Raw genomic sequence first — 24595 nt, 5'->3', positions numbered from 1 at the left:
TAATAAGACCACTCCTATTTGGGAATTTGCTAACAGGGTTATTACACAAAGGCTTGGTAAGAACTTTAGGCTTTCTGTTGAAAATGTTTTATTTAATTATCATAATGACATTACCAGTGATCGGTCAAAATATATCAATTATGTTATATGTGTTGGCAAATGTGCATTGGCAAATACAGATACGGGGATCATCCTTGTCTTCTGTTCCTCTTTAGGCAGGAACTTCGTATGAGAGGTTTGGTCTGCGATGACTTTAGCTAGTTGATCGCAGATGAACAGTTACTTGGATGACTTCCGTGTCTGTTCTTGGCTCTGTCATTTTGCTTAAATTATTTGTTTGATTTTCTTATTATATACATGTATGTAAATTTGTTTTATAACATCTACTATTATATATGGATTATGTGCAGTGCAATAACTTTTGTTGTTATAATATTTATAGTGTATTTAATGTGAATAAAAGGCATTTTGCCTGACATACTATGTCAAAAGATAAAAAAAAAAAAATAACGAAGTAAATATTCATAAATAAAAAGTAACCGTTTCGTTGAATGTAAACTCAGTACATGTATATAAACTTTTTATTGGTTTTTAGAAGGGAATCTGCCTTTATCCTTGCCCGACCCAAAACGCTCAACGGTCCATGCAAATTAGTTGCTAGGCAAGAACCCCGGATACTACCCGACCAGGGGAGCTTCGCAAACTAACCTGCGGTACTCATTACAAGTCAAGAGGCTGGGGGTGCAAAGCCTTACTGTGACCTACCCATAATGGGGAGCACCATTGGACACAACGTTACTAGGTCTTTCAAATATCTGCTTATACTCATATTTTTCTAAGATATAAATTTCATGGTGTTGAAACAGATTGTAGTCCACGTTGACAACTCTATATAATTTGCATTATTCATTAATTATTTAAATAACAATGGTCACGGGGTGAATAAACTCCAGCGGATTAAAGCAAGTGAATAACCTACCAAACCACTTCAAATACAATTGTCAATTGAGATCAATTCTGTATTGATTTGATTAAATCACTTGCATTTGTCATTAAATAGACTCTCACGCAGGACACATGGGAAGAATATTACACTATCTCGAGGTGTTTTTATTTAGGGAAAAACCCACAACTTTAACAAAATAATACATCAGTTTTTTCCATTTTGTTTTTTGGAAAATGAATACACTTTTACAACAAATTCGTTTATTTTTGCTCGCCGCATATGTAAGATAAACGGTTCAAAACAGACCATCACCATAGATAATCGGTGTCTTGTTGAGGTATGGTTCGCATGTTAGTCGCTCGGAAGGCTCGACCGCCTTCCGAGCGACTAACATGCTCACCATACCTCAACAAGACACCGATTATCTATGGTAATGGTCTGTTTCTCACCCTTTATCTACTACATAAACTGTTTGTAAGTTCAGTCAAATGGCTTGAAATTACGTTTTATATTGACTTCGATATTGTGTATGACAGGGCAGTATTTTGTATGAATAAATAAATATCACTGTAGTCAACTGGACGATCCTGACAATTATTAATCGATTATATGGACAAGGCCGGCTGTTAATTTTGCTGCTGACACTGGTCACTTATGGTCACGCACGATTGCGAGGGGAAGCCGTTTTGAAAGCAACTTTCCAACCTACGACTCGATTGTTCCACCAATCATTTTCGCTGAAAATTTAATACAAGCTCAAGTTAGCTAATATCTATCATTACAGAAAAGCATACGACCGGCGTTGGCGCATAGTTGCAGATATAACCATTTTGGTGATCGTGACATGCATTTTTTCTCATTTTTAGGCTACTTCGCGCACAATAAACATTCATTGTCTCCACAATAATTGGACTTTTACACGTTACTGTTTGCCTTATACTCATGTTTCATATCTTATCTATGGGCTCAATATGGAAATGAAGGGAGAAACCACTCGTGTATTCCATTTTTTTGATGTTTTCTGAAAAAGTGTATTTGCCACCTGATTTACAACATTACGTTACGTAACAGCAAAGGTCACGCCGGTAAAAATTACCGGAAGTGAGCTAAGGTGCTGTCGTACTGGTTGGAGGTTAGTCCCGACCCTATCACTCGTGCAGTACATAGAGGTGACTAATGTACAAAACTGGTCATATTCCATGTATTTACTCAATCGGGACGAGACAGAACACGAACTAGAATGCTATACCGTAGAAACCCGTCTATAAGGAATAGAAGCGACTGTGATGATAGCATATTTCACGCTAGCGCCCTCCACAATATTATATCATTATGGAATTTGAGCAAATCATTTACCGACACAAGCAGGTATACAATGTATTATTTTATCTTTATTTCGCATCTCACGAGCATAGCTCACTTGGCAAGGCATAAGACTTTGGTTCTTTAGATCGGAAGATGGTGAGTTCGAGCCTCATCACGGTCACACAAACTTTTATAAACAAAATATTGTTGAAACTTTTCATTTATATTTTCTTGCATTTTCTAAAGACTCCTTTCGTGATCATTTTTTTTTCATATTTAGTTTAATTTATTCTATTGTTTTTCTTTTATTGTTTCTTTTATTTGTCTTTTTTTCTTGTTTAATTTAATTTTTTCTTTATTTTTCTTTGATTCATATAATATTGGCAGGATAAGGAGAGGAGGGAACTAAAGACCCATTTAGTGATTTGCTCATCCGGACGATCGTAAAAATCATCAAAATTCACCTTTGTCATTGTCATAGATGTGGTAACATAGCCTGCTAGTGGTTCAGCAGAAAACCGTGTGACACATAATATACATTTGGCTACATTTTATTATACGATAAATACGAATTTATTAAACATGGTAACAAATATTCTCTAGCAGATCGGTTATACGATGGAACTGGTAGGCATAGGCCTATTATAAATTCGATATTAAATATCTTCCTGACGAGACAGATCTGCGCATGTGGTCAAAGACGATTCCTTACTAGCCACAGACCTATTCCGTGCACAGACCGTCCGCTGGAATTAGTTGAACATGAACCATTCGCTATGGCTGTTGGTCGGACCTCTCATCTCTCCACATCGATTGTGACCTATAATCCCCGACATTGCCCTTATGAACTCACATCCTCCTGTTTTATTCCAATACGCTGGCGAAGTTACGTAATAATCGGATTAACTACCATAGCAATAGGTGAAAACAATTTTTGAATATACCGCGTTATACACTGATACGTTCAGGCGGTACCTCTTCATTGAACCATATCATGCTGCACCTGTAAGATTAGTATCTTTGAAAAGACCAGTATTGTATTCAATCTATTATTGCAGACATACACAGTACAGGTGATGAGTGTAACCTGCTTGTAGCGCAGCGCGATATGTTCAAAATTGTTTTCACCTATTGCTATGGTAATTAATCCGATTAATTACGTAACTTCATCAGCGTATAATGGCCGAATAAATACTGACCATCACTTGGCTTGTTGGATTCGTCTATACAACAATTCGCTGTCGAAGTGACGTAATAATCACAATAACTACCATCAAGCAGATTGCACTAATCACCCGCGTATGTCACCAAACATAGATTGAATACCACTCTTTTCATAAATACTAATCTTACATGGCGAGTGATTAGCATTTCTTTGACAACTATGGTTCAATGCATAGGTGCCACGTGAACGATGAAGTGCAGGGCTATATATTCGAAATTGTATTCATCAATTGCTATGGTAGTTAATCCGATTAATTACGTCACATCGACAGCGAATAGCCTATGAGTATGGGTTCAAGAGGAACAAAAAATAGTGTATGTCCATTGCTAGCTATGGTAATTAATCATGTTAGTGTTTACATCACTACTTCGGTGAAGACAAGAGAAGTGTGCCTTCTCTACCAACGCCTGTGATATAACAGGTGCAAGCGAAACAAAATTGAATGACCAGAATAGTTTCCTTTGTCAGATAAATTGATTGACGTTTTTGAAGACACTCTATTCTTGATGGGACAATAGATTCAAATATGGAATAATTATTATTCCTCATCTATTTTTTTTTTATTGAAAAAACTGCAATTGTGGCAACAGAACAATATTTATTTTGATTTCATTTCAAGTAGAAACAAAATCGTGCTTAAGCCAAAAACGCACCCTACCGGCCATTCCTCAAGAATTGGGATGGCACAAAGGTGCAACATAGGTTTTTATTGCAAAGACGAGGACAGACAGTTTACAACACATCTGTCTAACCGTGGGTTTCGCTATTATTTAGAATAAATGCTTTTACTAGTTTCTATAAAACCACAAAATTACTAAAAAAACTATTAAAAAAACTAAAAAAAAAAAAAAAAATAAAAAACACGCCTAAAATTAAAAGTAGAAAGGTAGATTTGAAGAAAGATAAAAGAACATGTCAAAAAGTTAAAATTAAACGAGAATGAAAAAACGGAACCGGTGCCCGGACCATGCTCTCTTCAGCATGTCTTCAGTTCCAAAGTCTGACGCTCTATCAATTGAGCTATACGATCCTGATATACGAAACAGTCGTTATTATGTCAATACAATTGATTGGTGTTACAACATACTTAGATGGAATGCATAGCCACCCAGTGCCAGTATATATTTGCTCAAACTCCAAATACAAAAAGCAACCAATTTTATTGAGGGCGTTTCTTAGGTATATCCTTGTAGACGGGGTTTTACGGTATATTTGTACACAAATACGGCTATACCCGCATGTTATCGGTGTACCCAAACTTACAGTCCTTATTTGCTGAGGACTTAAAATAAAGAAATTGTAAAAAGTCGTCCAATTGGGCAGAAAATGTTTAAAAAGTGCAAGTCCAAGTCACAAGCTTTAATTGAATGTAGGTTGCACTGTCGCATCACTTAAAATAAAGAAATTCTAAAAAGTCTCCTCCCAGGGGAGTCGTCTATCTTACTCACCATAGGTTGCTGTTGTCAGTCTCTCTTACTCACAGTGAGGCTATGCAATATGATTAAGGGGAAACTATTCCAGAGGGAGTATGTAAATTAAATGGAACAGCCATTTCAGAGAGAGAGTATGTAAATTAAACGGAACAGCTTTTTTGGGGGACATTTTAGAGGGAGTATGTAAATTAAATGAAACAGCCAATGGGTATGTACTTTAACTGAACAGCCTTAACGCTTCACGCTGGTATTTCCAATTATGATATATATAATACGATCTGTCTGTTTAGTCCCACGTGGATGGGTGTGTGGGTGTTAGTAACAATATAACTCTCAGGTGCTATCTGTGTACAAATTCTGAGCCCGGAAGCTGCTTTCTTTGATGAGAAACGGCCCGCCCTTTGTTTTAACATTTGGGGCCTTGGGCCCATAATATTTGCCCCAAAGGCCCAAATGTTAAAAAAAGGGCCGGCCGTTTCTCAGCAAATAAAGTAGCTACAGGGTTCAGATTTGGTACACTAATAGGTCTTAAGCATTATATTGTTACATGTATATATCAGCCCAGTGTGTCACACAACATGGGCCCCAGGGCCCCAAACGCTAAAAAAATAGGACCGGCCGTTACTCAGTAAATAAAGCAGCTACAATGTCCAGCTTGTGTCTACTGATAGAACTAGAGAATTATACTTAAACATATGTAATTGAAACGCCAGCGTGAAGCGTTAAGGATGTTCCAGTTAAATTACATACCCATTGGCTGTTCTATTTAATTTACATACTCCCTTTGAAATAGCCCCAAAATAGGCTGTTCCGTTTAATTTACATACTCCCTCTGAAATGGCTGTTCAATTTAATTTACATACTCCCTCTGGAATAGTTTTCCCCTAATCATATTGCATAACCTCACTGTGAATAAGAGAGACTAACGACAGCAACCTATGGAGAGTAGGAGAGACGCCTCCCCTGGGAGGGGACTTTTACAATTTCTTTATTTTAAGTGCTACGAGAGTGCAACCTACATTAAATTAAAGCTTGTGACTTGGACTTTCACTTTTTACACATTTTCCGCCCAATTGGGGGACTTTTTATAATTTCTTTATTTTAAGTCCTCAGCAAAATTAGGACTGTAAGTTTAGGTACACCGATAACATGCGGGTATAACCGTATTTGTGTACAAATATAAGGCCGTCTAGTTTTTCATTGTATTGCTTTAACTAGGAAGGTATTTGCAAGTATACCGCAAGCAACGTGGGAGCCACAACTACCGGATATGTACCCCTAGGCCCATATGCAACCGAAAGTGATCTGCAAGTTGCAGTCAGGATAGGACCAATATCAGTTCTCATAGATTCCAGACATTCATCATTCCGGATGTATTCCAGTGGTAAGTACCCGGGGGTCGATGTGACGGGTAAGTTTTTCAAAATATAGAGCAAATCTTATCTTTTGTCCCCAAATTTGCCAAGTTTATATATAATACTATCATGAGTAGCTGATATAAGAGTTTTACTTTCATTCAAAATAGGCCTACAACGTGAACGCACGACATTGATTACATTAATAACAAGAAATGTCTTTAAAAAGACAATGCCTCAAGAGATTCCAGCGGGCACCATTTGTTATTAGCTTATAAGAGATACTTGAAATGCTAGCTTTAAGCCATCTTGCAATGGTAATAATTCTGATGTATTTAAATGTATTTAATGCAGGAATACCTGCATGCCGGGTGGTAGTGCGAATAATCAGTCCCAAAACTAAATATTCATTTACTGACATGATCGATGGAAACTGCATTTTTCAATATATTGATGTTGTAGCCTTCGTACTGAGTGAAGAAGGCTACACACAAGGAAACTAGGCTATAATCACGTATCATGTGCCCCGGATGCGTATAGATAATAGAGGGTCTCCTTCAACTCCCAACTTGTGACCACAGAAATAGCTTAATAGCTTGAAATATGGACACCAGAAACTTCAGGTTGAAAGTCAAAAGTGTCAATTGGTACACCTTTATACAGAAGTTATCATACAGTGATAGTAAGATTTTTTCAAATGAAATCTCTTTTCTGTAAAATTGATTGCTGTGCTGAAAAATGTTGCATAATGGGTACTTGCTTTTTTGTACAGTAATTCATTGTAAGGTACCGTCAATGATGGTCACAGAATTGGGAAAAATACATTTGCCCATTTTTTTTTTGCTAATTTATTTCCTACAGACATGGTTGACCCCTCATTTTTGAAGTTAAATAATCACCTTTCTAAACAAAACAATTAAGGCTGCTTGGAAATTTGATGATCATACCTAGCATGGAGGACAGGGCTAGGAAAAAAACCCTTTTTTTCTAATAATTTCTCCGCAAGCGTCATTTATGTCGACAAATAGTTCACAAATCCACAGCAAGGTTGCAAATATACCATATGTCACTCCGAGTGCGACATTTTGTACAGATAAATTTATCACAGGTGTTTTTCTATTAATTTGGCCATTCGTCTGCATATTACCAAAAGTACCGTCATTTATGTCGACAAATTGTTCACAAATCCACCGGTTAGTTTTAAGGATATAATACATGGCATAAAATATGACACCAGGACCAAAAAAAAGTACTAAAAAGGCTACTTGGAAATTTGATGATCATACCTATAGAAAAATTATCAAATTCGTGTAGGCTACATCGTGGAACATACTCTTTGCGTGGCTGTGCGTAGTAAGCAGTTGTACGCATATAGCCTCGCTAATATGGACGCGTAGAGTAGCGTTGTACGCGCGTGTAGTTGGCATGATTAGCCGTAGTTGAATGTTCCACGATGTTCACAAATTCAATATTTGTTCTATAGCATGGAGGACAGGCCTAGGCAAAAAAAACCTTTTTTTCTAATAATTTCTCCGCAAGCGTCATTTATGTCGACAAATTGTTCGCAAATCCACAGCAGGGGTGCAAATATACCATATGTCACTCGGAGTGCGACAATTTGTACAGATAAATTTATCACACAGGTATTTTTCTATTAATTTGGCCATTCGTCTGCATATTACCAAAAATAACGTCATTTATGTCGACAAATTGTTCGCAAATCCACCGGTTAGTTTTAAGGATATAATACGTGGCATAAAATATGACAATTTATCAAAATAAATTTATAATGAACGCTTTTGTGGATATTTTCCAATACAATATGTGACCGTACACCACGAATGAGCCGTAAATGTCCTCAATTGTATTCAGTTACAGTGTAAAATGGGCATGAAGGTCATATTCATAGGTATTTCAATTTGGTGCTAGGTGTATCTCATTAAATGAGGTACACGTAGCACCAAATTGAGGTACCTATGAATACGACCTTCATGCCCATTTTACACTGTAACTCAGAATACAATTGAGGACATTTACGGCTCATTCGTGGTATACGGTCACATATACATCTGACATGTGATTGTGTATATGATTTATGTCTTCAGTACGAATTCAGCTGAGACTTATCTCAGGTTGTAGTAAGAAGCTACAAATTTCAAATGTTTGAGGACTTGTTCTCATTGCTTACATGTATTTTCACATCATATTTTGTGGTCAAAATGATTACAAATGTGTAAATTTGCAATCATTTCGTCGTGTGTACGGCGATCGTTGTCAGTGCTACTAGTTCAACAGTTGACGCAAATTTTCTCCAACATGGCGGATGTCGATTCAAATGCTAATTTACGTACCCTTATCAGCAAAAATACAGCTGATTTAGCCAAAGTGAACATGGAGTCATCGGTTATAATATATATGCCGAGCATATTGAGCTAACACCACAGCTACTTGGTTTTTCACAATATACTAGTAATAAAATAAAGAAAATCAGTAAGCTTAACCCATCGAGCTCTATTAATAGCTCGATGCTTAACCTGATACGAATATACCTAGGGGAGACCGGGGCAAAGTGGAGCACATTTTTTTATCCAGCCTAATCAGGATTACGAAGGAAGGCAAGGCAAAACTTAAGGTTTACAAGAAACATATTTGGTGCATACGCACCAATATGAACCTCGCGCCAATCGGGCCGTCTTCACGTACCAGAGGTAAAGTTTGACATATCGCACGACTCTGGAATATTTGGTTAAAAAGATAGAGGTTTAAGTGCACAAAGTACAAAAAAGTAACTATATCTCATTAACCAATGATCCTACAGATTTACCCGGACAATCGTCACGCTGTTGGCAGCTGTGATCATTCAAGTCAAATGCAATTTTTACTATCATGCTATCGTAGTTTGTTTGTTTGTTTGTGTGTTTGTTTGTTTACCCAGGTTGGCCCGTGATGGACACATGCTATTCCATGGAAAATCCATGGACCGTTCCAAGCTCATACAATAAAAATACACAAGCCTGGATAGCCCGTGCTGACCCAGATAGTACTGTAAAATACGTTTATAAAATTACATACAGTTCATGTGATCCCTGGTAAGCACTTCTCCAGGCGGTTTCTGATTGATTTGGATGAGAAATTTTCATAGAAGTGGGAAAATTTTCAATTCTCATACTTTTGTCCAATTCTCATCGCATTGAAAGATTTCTCATAACTTTGAACTATACAGCCTGTCTCAAAAAAAATTGTGCAAGTGAAAGGCGCCCTCTTTGGCAATTAGAAAATACCGTCGTGACATGATGCTTACATCAACGTCAAGGGCACAGTCTTAGCTCTCAAATACCGTTTGTTCTGTTCAATTTGCTCTTTTTAATCTCGAGATTAGCCCTGGACCCAGTGCCGTGACCAGTACCCGCTGGAAGTAGTCCTCTGAAGTGGCGAACCGCTTCGCGGCCTCGCCGGGCGCGCTTTGCGCGGCCTCATAGTCCGAGGAACTGAGCCAGTTCTATCTCGAGATATGTTTAGTTAACAACGAAAGGGTAAAATCACAATTGTGCCAGTTTTACAGATAGCTGATGATAGCTGATGTTGATGCGTCTAATGCACTCCCCCTTTGGGACTCGTGCATTAGACGCATCAACACCAGCGCGCGTGCATTATTTTGTCTAATTTCATTAATTTGTCAAATTTCATGAACTTGTCAAAGTTCATTAACCTCAAGTGTGCAATATGTGTTTGTCTTTTAATGTATTTAATTTTACAGCAGAATGTGAAATATCTATTTATCGTTTATTTTGTCGTAAGTGGAAAAAGAGAATCATTATACCTTTAGCATGATAAAACATTAAAAACAATTTTGTATTGTTGTGTAATTGATGCATTCTTTTGATTTCACGAAGGAACTCTTGTTAAACTTGATGCTATCATTGATTTACACGTACAGCCCTCTTCCCTAGTAAAAGTGGCACAATTTGGATTTTACCCTTTCGTTGTTAAGTACGCATATCTCGAGATTAAAACAAGCAAATTGAACAGACTAAACGGCATTTGAGAGCTACGACTATGCCCCTGACGTTGATGTAAGCATTATGCCACAACGGTATTTTCTAATTGCCACAGAGGGCGCTTTTCACTTGCACAATTTTTTTTGAGACAGGCTGTATACTCCCCATTCCAGAAAAAAAACAGAACTAATTTTTTTTTGGATTAAAAAATTTATTATGATGTTTTGCCAAATGAAACATAGTTAGTCCTAACTAACAATAAAATTCAAATTTTAATATTTTTGCAATTTGAGGGAAAACGGTCCAAAAACATGCAATTTTGCATGCTTTCTTACACTTGTAGTCACAAAATTGTAAGACTCGGCACAAGTCTGTTTTCCAAAAATTAGAATGCATAACTTGAAATTAGCCTTTGTTCAAGTCTTTGGGCTTGATTGTCACAGAATACGAAAAATGTCGAAAAACGCCCTATGTTTTTGGCCTTTATTTCCAAAAATTGACCAAATATTAAAATTTTACTTTAATTGCAAGTTAGGACTAACTAAAGGATTAGGATTTAGCTATGTTTCATTATGCAAAACAGGATAATATTTTTTTAATCCCAAATTCATTTAAACCATCATATGCCCAAATAGCACATTTGGACGTAATATTTTTAAGTGAAAAGTTCACAAAGGGAGAATTTTTGGCCCGCTTTTGCTGGAATCGTGGAAATACCGTAAACGTTCGCCTAATGGCGCTATTGGATTCATAGAAATGTGCAGATGATGGTGGATGCGATATCGCTATTTTTGACGTCGCCATTGGATTAACACATAATCATGAAATCTTCACAAACAATTCTAAATTTGTTATGTGGTGTCAAAGCAAAATTATCTTACTCTAAAACCGGTGGGGTTCTGCAAAGTACCCCACTGCAAGTATGTTAATTGTCCATTTATAATCGCTAACCGTGTATTGTGAATGGGGCTGTCAGCCCTGTATCTTCGCCAGCCTCGTACGTCCGTGTTGCGTGTCCTATGCCGCCTGGAAATGTGAGAGCGCCCTCCTTGTAAAATCTCAACAGCATTAAGGGATCTGGAATGAGCGTTTTGACAGTATCTTTTGTGGGACATGAGAGCACAGCAGACATATCGAATTGCATTCTGAATACGAAGAATGTCTTTCTGATATCAAATTATTTTCAGTTTTTGAAATTTGTTTATTTTTAAAAGGCTTTTTGCCATTTTTTGGAACTGGTGAGGCGTATAGAGATTTAACTTGGTGGGATGGTGGTAAGGACAGTCTTAAGATCCCATGTGATTTTTGTCGCAAAATATGCAAATTAGCTACCTCATTTGCATATTTTTTTATTTTTAAAAACGTTTTTAGCTAGAATAGAAGGCTGACGCTGCGCCAAAATACGTATGTAAGTGTATAATAATTTAATGATAAATGAACTACCACTAAATGTTCCTGTCAGTGCTGCAGTGCAAAACTTCTCATGCAATTCCATTTTTAACATTACATTCAAACAAAAATTACATTGTAAATGGAACTGACACCAATTTTTTTTCAGGAATATCTTGTTTCAGGTATTCTCAAAGTGCCCTTGGCCTTAATTTGTAAATCGATTAATACGTTATACCTAACTCGTTTTGGTAAATCGTTCTATAACATTATAATTTCCATTTTGTTTAATATTCTTCAGTTCAAAATAACACCGTTCTACTGTCTGACCCGTTAGCCCAGTCGGCAGAGGGTGCGTCTTGAATGGTGAAGGGTACTGGTTCGAATTTTGATTACTGCCCCACTCTTATGTGAAGAAGGGTCAAGAATTTTTTTTTTAAATTTAATTTTAATTTTCTTATTTTTATTTAGATAAATAGGCACTGCGAACAAACAGAAACAAAAACCGCGGAAAAAATTTGCTCCGCCTGCTACCTGCTGAATAGTTGTCGAGTGCACATAAATATGGAAAGTCATTCAAAAGCGCCTTATAACATGTCCTCATTGTGTTGTGGAATCCTAGCCAGTATTCAATGATAGTCAGTCATTTATCTATAGAGGCCTTGCATGCGCTTATCGATTGGCTCCAAACAAAGGATTTGAACCGGTTTCTTCCCCGTAATCATGGGGCAGTGCAGTCCATTCAATCAAATGTTGTCATCAACCTATTTGATCGTAGTGCATTTTGGTATGTGTGTGAGACGAACTGTCGCGGTAGATGCAACCATGCTTTTGTTGAATGCATTTGAGTAGTCCGCCATAATTACGTGATGATACGTCATATGCACAACCTCTATTGGTCGTTGTATGATTTTGTTCGTTCACTCATTCAAATTTTATTTATATCATTTGAAGACTGCGCCTATTATAATACATCCTCCGTGGAACAGTTTCAAACAAATATAGCTAGGGATTATTGGGGCAGAGGGTATCTTTTGAATCCTCTTAGGTCATTTTTGTTGGAAGGGGGTCCCAAATTTACAAAAAGTCTGCGTCAATAAAATTGCGCACCCCCTATTACGGCAAAAAAAATTGTATGACCGCCAACCCCAAAATTGTATTGAAATCAGTCTTTTTGAATAAAATAAACACACTATCTGTGGTCATCGTGGGACTCCCTACATTTTGGTCATGACACATTGTATGACCCCTCCTATTTTTCTTTCCAAGAATTTATGACCCCCGTATATTTGGCACCCACCTTTCGAATAAAATGATACACTTCTTATGACCACTGAAGCATAGGCAAGGACACTCGCGCGAATTGAAAGACTTGTCGCTCGCGACAGTTCGTCTCACACACATAACAAATGCACTACGATCAAATAGACATTAGTTTGTAAATTAAATCTAATACTGGAACTAATTTGCAACTCACTTTGCTACGTTGCGTCCGAAAACATTGGACTTCGTCAGGCATCTGATTGAAGATGTTGTGATGACGTCAGATGTTGTGACGTCAGACGGCGAGGAATGTCTCGTAACGCCGGGTCCCATGCACGTGACAACTGGAAGCGGAGTCCCCATGGGACCCGGCGTTACGAGACATTCCTCGCCGTCTGACGTCACAACATCTGACGTCATCACAACATCTTCAATCAGATGCCTGACGAAGTCCGATGTTTTCGGACGCAACGTAGCAAAGTGAGTTGCAAATTAGTTCCAGTATTAGATTTAATTTACAAACTAATGTTTTGAACTACTGGATGAATAATCTACACCAAGATATACGATCAAATAGGTTCATGACAACATTTGATTGAATGGATTGAGTTACTCTATACAACGAAAAAGAAACGATAAAACCTATAGAAAAACAAAGAATCATACAAAAAGACACAAAAAAGATAAAATAATAAAAATATATAAACAATGTTAAAGATAAAATCAAGAAAATAGAGAATAAAATTTCCCCAAATCAGAAAAAAACATTGACAGACATCATAATCTGTCAGAAATTACTGCATGAGATTCGACCCACCAATCTTCCCCACAAGTTCTCTTTATCCTCGCACTATAGACGAATCCAAGTAGCCAAGTCATGGTCAGGATTTGGTCGGACATCTTTGGGTAGCCGCTAGCACCAACCTGGTGTTTTGAGCGTTCAATTGTGCAAATAAAAGCCGCCTAACACCTAGAGAAGATGCAAGGACGAGGAGGTTAATAGAATAATAGCTAATAATATATATAATGGAGAGAATTCCGCAGGTAATCCCGTCGTATCTACATAGTCCTTTTGTTCGCAAGTACATCAATGCATAGATACCGCGTATAGTTAATCCGATTATTATGTCACTTCAACAGCGAATAGACCATGCTGTGTGTTTTGTCGAAGGGAACTGTATTGTGTTATTCTTTTGTCTACCTGTGTTTTCGCGGAAGGTGTAAAACGGGTGATGGAATGCAGTTTAAAATTTCCGCCAAGGCCGAATCATTTCACATTTTGAGTGCATTGTAGCCGACGGCTACCCAACTAAAGGCTGCTAGTCAGGTGTAGGAATGCGTGTATTTGGATTCGTCTATAGTCTAATGCTCTGCTCACTGGGCCACAACGTATCAGGTGAATGATTACCGTATTTTCGATCATGAACAAGTTTGTTTGATCTTGTTCATAATTGTATGTGTCGATAGCGTTCACCCTACTACACGTATCCTTAATGATCAGTGATAGTCGGCTTTTATAGGGATGGCGCTCTCTCATTTCTATGAACTCCATAGCGCCATTAGGCGAACATTTACGGTAGTACTATTAGGCCCTGGGCTAGAAACCGAAACACTCCCCTCCACCTCTTTTTTTGGAAACCTTACCCATGTGGGAATTGAGATCAGGTTGTCTACAAAAATGTTGACTTTGGGTTAAGCGGTGAGGGCGCTTTTTTCAAAATGGGCGCCAGAATCCCATATAATGGCACTTTAATAGCAATTTGAAGTCATTGTGAAATTTATTTTATTTTATTTGCAAATATGGTGTAATATTGACCTAAGCCTACTTTTTTTTTAACAAAGAACAATGATAGAGGGAGATTTTTTTTATTTCAAAATGGCCGCAAAAAAGCCTTAAAATCCCATATAATGGCATTTAAATAAGAATTTGAAGTAATTGCTAGTTGTTTATTTTATTTTATTCTATTTGCAAATATGGTGTAATATTGATTCAAGCTCACTTTTGTAACTGAAAAGCTCTGATAGAGGGCGCGTTTTGGAAAATGGCTGCAAAATGCCTTTTTAGTACATTTAAAAATGTACTATAAATCTAGCTATTTTTGAAGTTATAACCGTAATTTCGCATAGTAATCCAAGTCGTGCTATAAAAAACTTGATTCAATGAGAAAACGGGTTTTAAAAGAGAGGTTATTGGTGCACTTCATTTACGCCGGGGTATAGCCGATTTATCGCTGCTAACAAAGAAGCAGCTGAGAAGATCATCTCTGCAAAGAAGCGATCTCCAAGGGCAAACTTTTCTCGTGATCCAAAAGTCATAACGGCAAAAAGCCATATCAGGGAGATATACGAGGTGTATCAACAGGACACTACTGGTAACAAAAGAGAGGAGTACAAGACGACGAAGAAAAACCTTGATGCAACAAAGTTATTGAGGCAGATCTAAATGGCAAGTTGCAAGAGGTTGAAAGAGCACATGTCAACTCCAAACATGGTGAAATGTGGAAACTGATAAACGACATCGCTGGTAGGAATGCATGCAGTACAGGTCTCTTGAAGGGAAACACACAAAGCGAAATGGTCACCAATATTGGCGTTTGTTTAGTCTCCCCTATATACAGATCTTCGCACCCACTGTCTTGCCACTGAAGTTATTACCTGCATAACCAAAATGGCTGCCACACCCAACTCGATCCCAATAAAGCCTAGGCCCTTGGGTGTATATGAATACGTTATGTACTGTGCAGGCAATACATGTTCACTTGTTCTTCAAACACTTTAATAATTATATTCTAATTGTTATTTTAAAATTTCAACAGGTGTATATTATGAGCCCAGCTGCAGTCAGACTCTTTTAGATCACGGAGTCCTTGTTGTTGGCTATGGAACAACTGAAGGTGGCCAAGATTACTGGCTAGTCAAGAATAGGTAAGGATGATGTACCTCGATCTACTTGCAGTAACAACTAGAGGGCCTTATATTTGTACACAAATACGGCTAGACCCGCATGTTATCGGTGTGCCCAAACTTACAGTCCTTATTTGCTGAGGACTTAAAATAAAGAAATTGTAAACGTCGTCCAATTGGGTGGAAAATGTGTAAAAAGTGAAAGTCCTAGTCACAAGCTTTAAATTAATGTAGGTTGCACTCTCGTAGCACTTAAAATAAAGAAATTGTAAAAAGTCTCCTCCCAGGGGAGTCGTCTCTCTTACACTCCATAGATTACTGTTTGTCAGTCTCTCTTATTCACAACGAGGCTATGCAATATGATTAGGGGAAAACTATTCCAGAGGGAGTATGTAAATTAAATGGAACAGCCTTTCAGAGGGAGTATGTATATTAAACGGAACAGCCTATTTTGGGGCCATTTCAGAGGGAGTATGTAAATTGAATGGAACAGCCAATGGGTATGTAATTTAACTGGAACAGCCTTAACGCTTCACGCTGGTATTTCCAATTATTATAGTATAATACGGATCTGTCTGTTTAGTCCTACGAGTGTGGGGTTGGTGGGGGTGTGTATGTGGGTGTTAGTAACAATATAATTCTCAGGTGATATCTGTGTAAGAATTCTGAGCCCGGAAGCTGCTTTATTTGATGAGAAACGGCCGGCCCTTTGTTTTAACATTTGGGGCCCTGGGGCCCATATTATTTGACTTATGAGGCCATGTACATATGTTATAAGTACAATTCTCTAGTGTTATCAGTAGACTCAAGCCGGGCACTGTAGCTGCTTTATTTACTGAGTAATGGCCGGCCCTATGTTTTAGCGTTTGGGACCCTGGGGCCCATATTATGTGATATATGTACATATCGTCGGTCGCAACACATAGTGACGTATGTGCAGGACAAACGCAAAATACATTTCCGAGAAAAACGCGTTTGAAGGAAATGCTACTAATAACATAGTCAGTACTCCTCCAATATTATCTCTCAGTGGACCGATTACATTTGAAATTTAAGTTAAAGGATTAAACTATTCAACTGTAACTTAAATAGTTAAAAAGGAACGCTTTTACATGATAAATCTAGCTCTAAACTTATACGCCACTATGTGAAACGGAAGATTTGGGGGTTTCGGTGGATTTTTGAAGCATAAGTCGCACGTACGCCACTATGTGAAACGGAAGATTTGGAGGTTTCAGCAGGTTTTTCAAGCGTACGTCGCACGTAAGCCACTATGTGAAACGGAAGATTTGGGGTTTTCGGCTGGTTTCTGAAGCGTACGCCACATTATTGACGGATGATGTGCCTAAATGTCATCAAATCCGATTTTCGCCGTTTCACATAATGGCGTATGATGATCGTACGTCAGTTTGTGAAAAAGAAGATATTGAATTCTTACGGGATTGTTAACATAAGTCAATTAATTAATTAACGTTATTTATTAATTAAGTATAGTTGAGCTTTCTAACTTGGTATACTTGAAGAACTTGATAATTTTTTTTTTTATAAATATTATATAAAACCGTCGGGCCAAATTTCATAAAATTGACCAAAATCACCGTACGCCACTATGTGTTGTGACCGACGATATAACAACGTAATTCTCAGGTGCAATCTGTGTACAAACTCTGAGCCCTAAAGCTGCTTTAATTGATGAGAAATGATCGGCCCTTTGTTTTAACATGTGGAGCCCTGGGGCCCATAATTTGTTTACTTATGAGGCTCATGTACATAGGTTTAAGTATAATTCTCTAGTTCTATCAGTAGACTCAAGCTGGGCATTGTAGCTGCTTTATTTACTGAGTAACGGCTTTCGGCCGGCCCTATTATTTTAGCGTTTGGGGCCCATGTTGTGTGACACATGGGGCTCATGTATACATATAACAATATAATACTTAAGACCTATTAGTGTACCGAATCTGAACCCTGTAGCTACTTTATTTGCTGAGAAACGGCCGGCCCTTTTTTAACATTTGCGCCTTTGGGGCCCCTAGCCTTGAACATCTAGGGCCAAAATGGGCAAAAGGCACATCTACAATTTAGGGCTTATACATGTGTCACATATGAGCCCTAGTGCCCTTGTAGCTTTAGAGCTAGCCTTGTCAATCTGTTGCCCCTTATTTTAAACATTTAGGGCCCTGGGGCCCATAATATATAACATATGGGGCTCATGTATACTTGTATTTATAGAGTACCCCTGGTGCTATCAGTGTACCAACTCACGGCCCTGAGGCTGTTTCATCTGATGAGAAACGGCATGGTTTGTGTTTTTACATTTGGACCTCTATTGAATAAGTGCGCCCACATAATCCCACTTTTTTTTTACTTACAATCAGTTATACCAAGGGGATGACACTAAATTCACGGTTGTTCTATTAGCAACGCAAAACCTATGAAAAATTCCACTGGTTTACTAGCTAGAAAGTGAGGCCAGTTATCGATCCGTTATGAATAATTCATGTTCGACCCCTTGGATCATGTTAATTGATATTAGCAAATAACAACGTTGTTAGTTTTGCGAACTTTGCCTGTTCAATGAGAGTATAGCGCGCCCCAATACATCTGGGCACAAACCAGGCGAAAACGATCCAGTTTAATGAAATGGCGGACGGGCATTCCCATCAGGCACCAGTGATATGTTTTTTTTCAAAGAAGGTCTATTAATTTGATATGAAATGACATTTTGCAATAGCAAAGTCAAAATTAGAACTTGAGGTCAATAATATGAAGGAAATACGTGACAGAGGCAAGGTGTGAAACACAAGTAGTATTTGAAGTTAAAATAACCATTGATACCCGACCTTCCATAGCTTTCCATCATGGCGCCTTGTTCGTCTTTATGTATTTCTATTATGCTCTCAAGTAAAATAAAATACCAATCTGCACTAAGCAGACAGAATATATCTTTTAAATGCTGACAAATCGTGGTTGGCTGCCCATATTATATGAAGAGCGTTTTTCCAGAACTCACTCAGTCCACTTTTTGTCAAAATGGAGTTGAGCTCATAGCATCCAAGTTTAAGGTGAGCTCTAGCACACTGACACTACCCATTGTTCAAAAGTCACTCGATCAGTCCCCTTTCTACAACCAAGGCAATACCCACTGTTTTTCCAAAACTCACTCATTTTCAGAGCAAAACTCACTCAGTCCACCAATCTCTTACACAGACACTGGTTCTCTGCATACGCGTGTGTATTGCTGTGCTGTGACATGCATAGTGTTTGCCACTAGAGTGTGTGGGGAGTCTGTTAAAGCCTGTAACCAGTGAAAAGAAGTTTATAGGGGAACTATATGGCAGAAATAAATGTTGCTTCTATGTTGGAAGATTTTAATACACTAGTTAGAGAAACTGCCAGAGGAAGGAAGAGAGCCCGGGGGGGCACTTCCATGACAGATATGCATCATATGCCTCGGGATAGACCCCCAGGCTTGTACCCAATGACCCCCTTTTTTGTGTTATGGTCCTACCTATTACCCAATGACCCCCTTTAAAAAAATTCATGTACTCAATGACCCCCTTTTTCTATTTCCTGCTATACCCAATGACCCCCCTTTTAATTCCCAAATTTAGGTGGTATCTGTGTTCTCCTCCAGAAATAATGAGATTTTTCACATTTCCAAGGTGGCCAAGTTGTTTTTACGCAGTTCGGCACTTATTTATGTGTACTTAATGATACTCTTTTGGCAATCCTGTACTCAATGACTCCCATTTTACTTTTTGTTACCCCAATGACCATCCTTTTTTTCAAAGTTTCATACCGAATGACCCCATTTGTTTCAGGTTGTGTACTGAATGACCCCATATTTGTGTAATTGTACATTTGACCTGAATGCCCCCTACTTTAAACATGGCCGAGGCACATCCCTGCCATTTCAGATAGGGAGTGCCCCCGGGGAAGAGAGGTAAAAAGAGATCAAAGAGGTATAAAGCCGGGGTAAAGTTGAAAGACCTCGAGTGGCTTGCAATCACATAGGACAGCATGCATCTACTTGTTCAGCTTCTGATGTACAAGGTTAGTCTAGTCAATAGAGAGCTTGCGAAATGACGTTACTTTAACTTTAACTTTAACGTCTAGAGGATTATAGAGGATTATGTATTCAAAACCACCTTGGTTTTGAATACATAATCCTCTATAATCCTCTAGACGTTAAAGTTAAAGTTAAAGTAACGTCATTTCGCAAGCTCTCTAATGTATCATATTACGAATGAAGTGCTGTAATGCATTATTGCATGCATGGGAATGGTTGTACATGTATTAAGCCAGTGCATCGACATTATGGGTATGATGGTATGTATGTTTAAGTCCATGGACTGAGTGAGTTCTGGAAATATTGTTCACTTTCGGCTACCATTTTTTTTTGCAAACAAATACTTATTGATTTCTGTTGTTTTTATGTCTAAGCGTTTTAGCTATTGGTCTTTAACTTAAGTCACTCGTTAATTCAAAGCAATTACAACTACAATTAAAAATAAACAAACAAACTTGATTTTCTCAAAATGTGGTCAAGTGGACTAAGTGAGTTCTGGAAAAACGTTAAATTCAATGTTTTATGAATATAATTCTACCACGCAGAGGGGGTCACACAGCATAATTTCACACTACACGATTTAGCTAGATTTGGAGCTCTGCACTTCAAATTCACGTCAATTTCAAAGTCTATACACTTAATATATTTAATATAATACTGTACTTATTTTTTTTTTATAACAAACTGGAACACGAAATATACTAGCTATTACCTATACAGAAAGGGGATTTATACACATTCACTCAGCAATTCGACATGCCTGGCGCATCAAGACATTCTCTGTCCGTATAACATGACTGTCGCCCTCAATACGTCTGGGCACAAATTTAAATAACAATACGCTATTTACATATGAATGCGGCATCATGCTAATTTCTAGTGCCGCTTCCAGGTATTGTTCTATGGTTATACATAAGCCCCTTTAGCCAATCTTCCAAAAAATAAGATGGGATCATGTTGGCGCACACTCTTATTATACGAAGAGGAAGCAAGTACAGAGCTAAACATCACATCTCTCCATCAAAGACGCCAAGTGGCAGCAGCAACAGTCTTCTACAAAATGCACACAAACTCGTGTCCGCCAGATCCGAAGGCATAAACAACTTATTTCACGTGTATGATGTTTAATACTGTACTCCTAAGCTGCTGTGAACCGCTGATTGGTCAATCTTGTTGTCTTTTGTAGTGCCTATGTGTCTCTATAAATTCTTGAACTGTGTCGCTCTTAAAGGGCTATTTTTCACTCTAGCATTTTATAAGTTTAAGCCCATTCGGATAAAGTTTAAAATTTGGCATTTGACCTTTGACCTCCGATTTCATAACACTCCGAGTTTATAACACTCCTTGTATTTTTCTCGATCTCCCGTATGAATTTGGCGATATTCGCATCAAAACCGATGGAGCCTTTTACACACATACCCACCCCCTACATACACCCCACATAGGCACGTCCCCACACACAAACCCACCCCACCCCCACACACACACCCCAACACCTACATACAAAATACTAGTTCTATTATAATAGGTCAGTGCTTTGAGAACCATTTTGACCTATTTCAATCCATTACCAGGTTTACAACTACCCGAATTTAAATATTTTTATCATAACAAGAATAACGACTGCGTCAAGACTTCTTCACACAAAACACAAAACTATAGGCCTACCTATGCAAACCGACTTATTTCCGTAATATCATGTTTCTGTATAGTCCGACACGCCGCTAGTCCGACAACACAAATTGCCTATACTTGTCGGTCCGAAAATGAAAGGCACGGCGCTAGTCCGAAAAAAGCAAGCGCTAGTCCGAACTTGGATGTGATATGCATCATTTTACATAATGCATTCCTCTCAAGTATAAGAGAACATCACTTCTTCTAAAGGAGAAGTCCCTATACATAATGACGATTAAACATTACAAGTTGTTACGAGTCGTTGATGACTCAAGTCCAAAAACAACTTTTACCCAAGGCCAAATTCACTTCAGAATGCACAACAAAACACACTGTTTGAATAAGTTAACAATATCTGAATGAAAAGTATGATTTAGCAATAGCTTTGCGAGTGAACATAAATAACAATAAACATCTACCAAAAAGTAATTACCCCCTGTAAAGTGTGCTGAGGCTTGTGGATCAACGTCTAGGCGTTGTGCCTGTGCGTAGCGCACTTTTAATCACTGCTTTTTTTTTAAACAATGGCCATTATTCCTAAACGGTTAAGGGATCTAGAATGAGCGTTTATTGCGTTTCGACAGTATTTTTTGTGGGACATGAGAGCACCTCAGACCTATCGAATTTCATTCTGAATACGAAGCATGTCTTTCTGATATTAAATAATTTTCATTTTTTGAAATTCACTATATAATACAAATTTTATGACAAATTATAAAAATTTTGATATATAACAGTCCTCGAAGTAAATTATATAAATCTAATGATATATTCTTAAAGTGTATGTAGCTGGGAGGAAAAAGCCGACGGTCAATTGAAAATTTTGACCTTTCATATTGAAGATATGGATTTTTTTCCCAAAAAGACCTAATATTTGTTGGTGTTTTTGGAAAAAAATCTATTATATTCAATACGAAAGGTCAACATTTTCAATTGATCGTCGGCTTTTCATCCCACCTACATACACTTTAAGTATAAATCATTAGATTTATAAAGTTTACTTCGAGTACTGTTAAATATCAAAAATATCAATTTTAATGATTTGCCATAAAATGTGTATTAAATTGCGAATTTCAAAAATCAAAATTATTTGATATCAGAATGACATTCTTCGTATTCAGAATGCAATTCGAAAAGTCTGATGTGCTCTAATGTCCCAAAATAAATACTGTCCAAACGTTCATACCCCAGCCCTTAATTGTATGCCAAATTTGGGATATGCAGATGAAGCAGAATTTATTCTGCGCATTATAACACCTCGGTTGTTTCAAAGGTCCCAATATCCATGTTGCAACGTACATTTTAATGAAAGTAACCCAACATTTGAAAGTTGCAGTAAAATCCTATTGCCTTGTATTCAGTGTTACCGTGTATAGAGGCCATTTTGGTTTTGACATAGTTATGTCACCAGTATGTGTGTAATTATCTTACCTATTAAACCTGATCATGATTTAATGTTTTTATTTCTTTTGTTTCACAGCTTCGGTACAAGCTGGGGTGAAAATGGCTACATCAAGATGGCACGTAACAAGAACAACCATTGTGGTATAGCCACGGATGCTAGCTATCCAACTGTATAGAACACCAGCCCAGAATAGCCTACCACAACCCCCTTACAATTACATTGGTACTATATTTTTGCTGAACTATGAAATGGTATAAGCCTACATGTATATTAGTGTATGTTACTTGCTACTAACTTACTGAGCAACCTTTTGGTCTGAAATGGACATAGGCTCAAAATACCACAAATGTATGACCCCCTCACTCTCGAGTGGTATCCTATGAAAGAGAAAAAAGTAAAGAATATAATGAAAGTATTTCCCCACCTGGGGTGACACTCATCATAAGACCTGGGTCAATATTGATATGGGTCCTTTTCACATCTCAAAATGCCACGAAGGTATAACCCCCTGAGTGGTGTCAAATGATTGATTGATTGATTGATTGATTGATTGATATTATTTTATTGTAAATTCGTGGCCCGAGGGCCAAATTACATAAAATAAATTACAATATCAAAATACACATATAAAAACAATCAGAATTAAATATTAAAGCAAGAAATTGCACATGATAAGAAACACGCAAAACTATAAAATTTGAATTAACATTATTTTAGAAAATTGCATATATAAAAGTCACAGTAAAATTATTATGAATATTGCACTTTTTAACATTTTAAAATGACATGAATAGATTAGCATAGAATAGTATAGTACATTGCATGCAGAACAACTCTGGGTGGCAAAGAAAAAGCAAAAATTATTTATTAAGAATATCAACAAAAAAGGAAGAGGACTATTTTTGAAGCGGTTAGTCCTGGTCCTAAACTGAGAAAAATTATTACTCTTGCGCAAAGAACGGCCATGACACTCCTTTCTGGTAGGAGGGATAAGGGAACTTGTGCGATTAGTTTTGGCAAGCCCTTCGGCAAACCTAAGACAGTGCTCGTCCCTCCTATCAGAAAGGGTGTCAAACTTGCAAACTTTAAGCGCATCACTATAGGATAAATAGAGCCGACCCAGGATTGTTCTGCATGCACGTTTTTGAATGGCTTCTACAGTTAGCAGCCTGGACAACCGATTCTTTTGTTATGCAAGGCTCACTCAGTCATTTAATGAGGCAATACAAACGATCGAATTTGGTGTTGAAATGATCGGCCGGGTCAGAGCACAGTTTGCCGTTGACAACAAATGATTTAACATCGGGTTCTTTTTTGCGACCACGAACAAAAGACCAAAAGCGTTTTTTACTGTCGTCAGCAGTGAGGAGAGAATGAAGGTAGTTACTGTAAGCAGCTTTTATACCATTTGATACCCTGTTACGAGTTTTTTTAAATGCAGCCCAATCAGTTTGTGATTGAGAAGACTTCGCCTTGCGAAAAAGGGCATGTTTATGAGTTATGAGTCTGTGCATTTCTGGTGTAATCCAGGGCTTGGGACGTTTTCTTTGAGTGCGAGAAGGTATGGAGTCCCTAACACATGCCATGAATAAATCGAGAAATTGATCCCAGGCACCATCGATGTCGAGG

General features: G+C 37.8%; 1 protein-coding gene across 2 annotated transcripts in view; it reads left to right on the top strand.

Moving 5' to 3' along the window:
* The window catches only part of LOC140142988 (cathepsin L2-like), a 58584-nt gene extending 35255 nt beyond the window's left edge, over positions 1 to 23329 (top strand). The window contains exons 6-8 of one of the 2 annotated variants that reach the window (XM_072165015.1): positions 6128 to 6293; positions 15731 to 15839; positions 23042 to 23329. In XM_072165015.1, the coding sequence (XP_072021116.1) occupies positions 6128 to 6293; positions 15731 to 15839; positions 23042 to 23141 (375 nt within the window). In that variant the 3' untranslated portion in view covers positions 23142 to 23329. The remainder of the gene's footprint in view (positions 1 to 6127; positions 6294 to 15730; positions 15840 to 23041) is intronic. The other variant, XM_072165016.1, reaches the window with a different exon arrangement.
* The last annotated feature ends 1266 nt before the right edge of the window (positions 23330 to 24595 follow it).

This window comes from Amphiura filiformis, chromosome 20, assembly GCF_039555335.1.
Source record: "Amphiura filiformis chromosome 20, Afil_fr2py, whole genome shotgun sequence".
NCBI classification, from domain to species: Eukaryota; Metazoa; Echinodermata; class Ophiuroidea; order Amphilepidida; family Amphiuridae; genus Amphiura; species Amphiura filiformis.
This window is presented reverse-complemented; position numbering and strand designations above follow the sequence as displayed.